The sequence below is a fragment of the Fukomys damarensis genome, unplaced genomic scaffold, assembly GCF_012274545.1.
Source record: "Fukomys damarensis isolate Sample0158 unplaced genomic scaffold, DMR_v1.0_HiC HiC_scaffold_37, whole genome shotgun sequence".
NCBI lineage: Eukaryota > Metazoa > Chordata > Mammalia > Rodentia > Bathyergidae > Fukomys > Fukomys damarensis.
The window spans coordinates 608,994-610,248 of NW_022900949.1; the positions used below are offsets into that span (position 1 = coordinate 608,994).

General features: G+C 62.4%; 1 protein-coding gene across 1 annotated transcript in view; it reads left to right on the forward strand.

The window, feature by feature from the left end:
* The first annotated feature begins 1,183 nt into the window (after positions 1-1,183).
* Positions 1,184-1,255, forward strand: part of Tmem221 (transmembrane protein 221) — a 9,669-nt gene continuing 9,597 nt past the window's right edge. Inside the window, exon 1 of the mRNA XM_033759367.1 lies at positions 1,184-1,240. Within this exon, the coding sequence (XP_033615258.1) occupies positions 1,184-1,240 (57 nt within the window). The remainder of the gene's footprint in view (positions 1,241-1,255) is intronic.

The following is a 1,255-nucleotide window of genomic DNA, read 5'->3' on the forward strand; positions in this document are numbered from 1 at the left end:
AGTCCAGGGGGTCTGACCTGGGACCCTCAGCTGATGGACACCTGCAATTCCCCTTTCCCAAAGCAGGTCCCTCCACACGTTCTGGGGGTCAGGGCACGGACTCATCTTTTAGGGGGCCACCGCTCGCCCCCAAAGGCTTAGCTCTATCGGTGTCTGCCCGAGAGGGACGCATCCTGCCCCAGGGCCCTGGCCCTTACCCACCTCTCACACCCCCTCCATTCTGCCGCCGTCTGGGTCTCGTGTGGCGGTTGCTGCTGCCCTCTAGTGGAGGCACTGGGCACCACGAACCGTCCAGTTGAAGCGGCGAGGGCAGCGAGCAATCCGGCTCCGCGATGGGACCTGGACGGATGACAGCCGAGGTCCGGCGAGACTCAGCTAGCTCCGCAGCCCGAGGCTCGGGGCTTCTGGCAACGTGGATAAAACGGCACCTTGGAAAAGGGCCCGCGGACTCTGGCTCCTCCCCAAAGAGGCTTCTCTGCGCCTGAGATTACACTTGGCCCCGGGGGTCTGCGGGCAGAGGAGCAAAAGGATGTGAGAAAAACAATGTGGCCACAAGTGTGGTGGATCCCCACCATCCCAGCACTCCGGCAGGCTGAAGCAGGAGGATCGCAAATCTGAGCCCAGCCTGGGCCTTTTAGCAAGACCCTGCCTCACAATCAAAAGGGCTGTGGTCGTGCCCCAGTGTGAAGGCCCTAGGCTCCAGCCCCGGTCCAGGCGGAATCTGCACTGCATGCCTTGCTACACTTCTGTCCTTGGTCCCTGGACAACGCGGCTGCGTAACTTTCTTTAGGCAGCGTTCACACCGTACCAGGCTCAGGGCGCCTGCGGGGGGTGGGTGCGCATAGGTTCCGTGCAGATCCTGCCCCAGTTTACCAAAGGGGTGTGACGTCTGTGATTTAAGGGCCCAAGAGTCCTGTGTCCCTGAATACCGCGGGTTATCTGTATTTCGCCCAGTAACTTCTTTCTTTTTCTCTTTTTGAGACAGGGTGTCGCTATGTAATCCGGGCTGGCATGGAACTCGTGGCGATCCTCCTGCCTCAGCCTCCCGAAAGCTGAGGCCACCACGAGAGGACGCTCCGGTGTCTTCGTGACCCACCAGCAGCCCCCACAGGCTGCCCTGGGCCCCAGAGCCAGGTCAGGGCCGGGATTAGCGGTTCTAAGCCGGCTTCCCGGCGGCCCGGCCATGGCGTCCCTGTTCTCCGGCCGCGTCCTGGTCCGCAACAACAGCGAGCAGGACCTGGTGGAGACGGAGGCC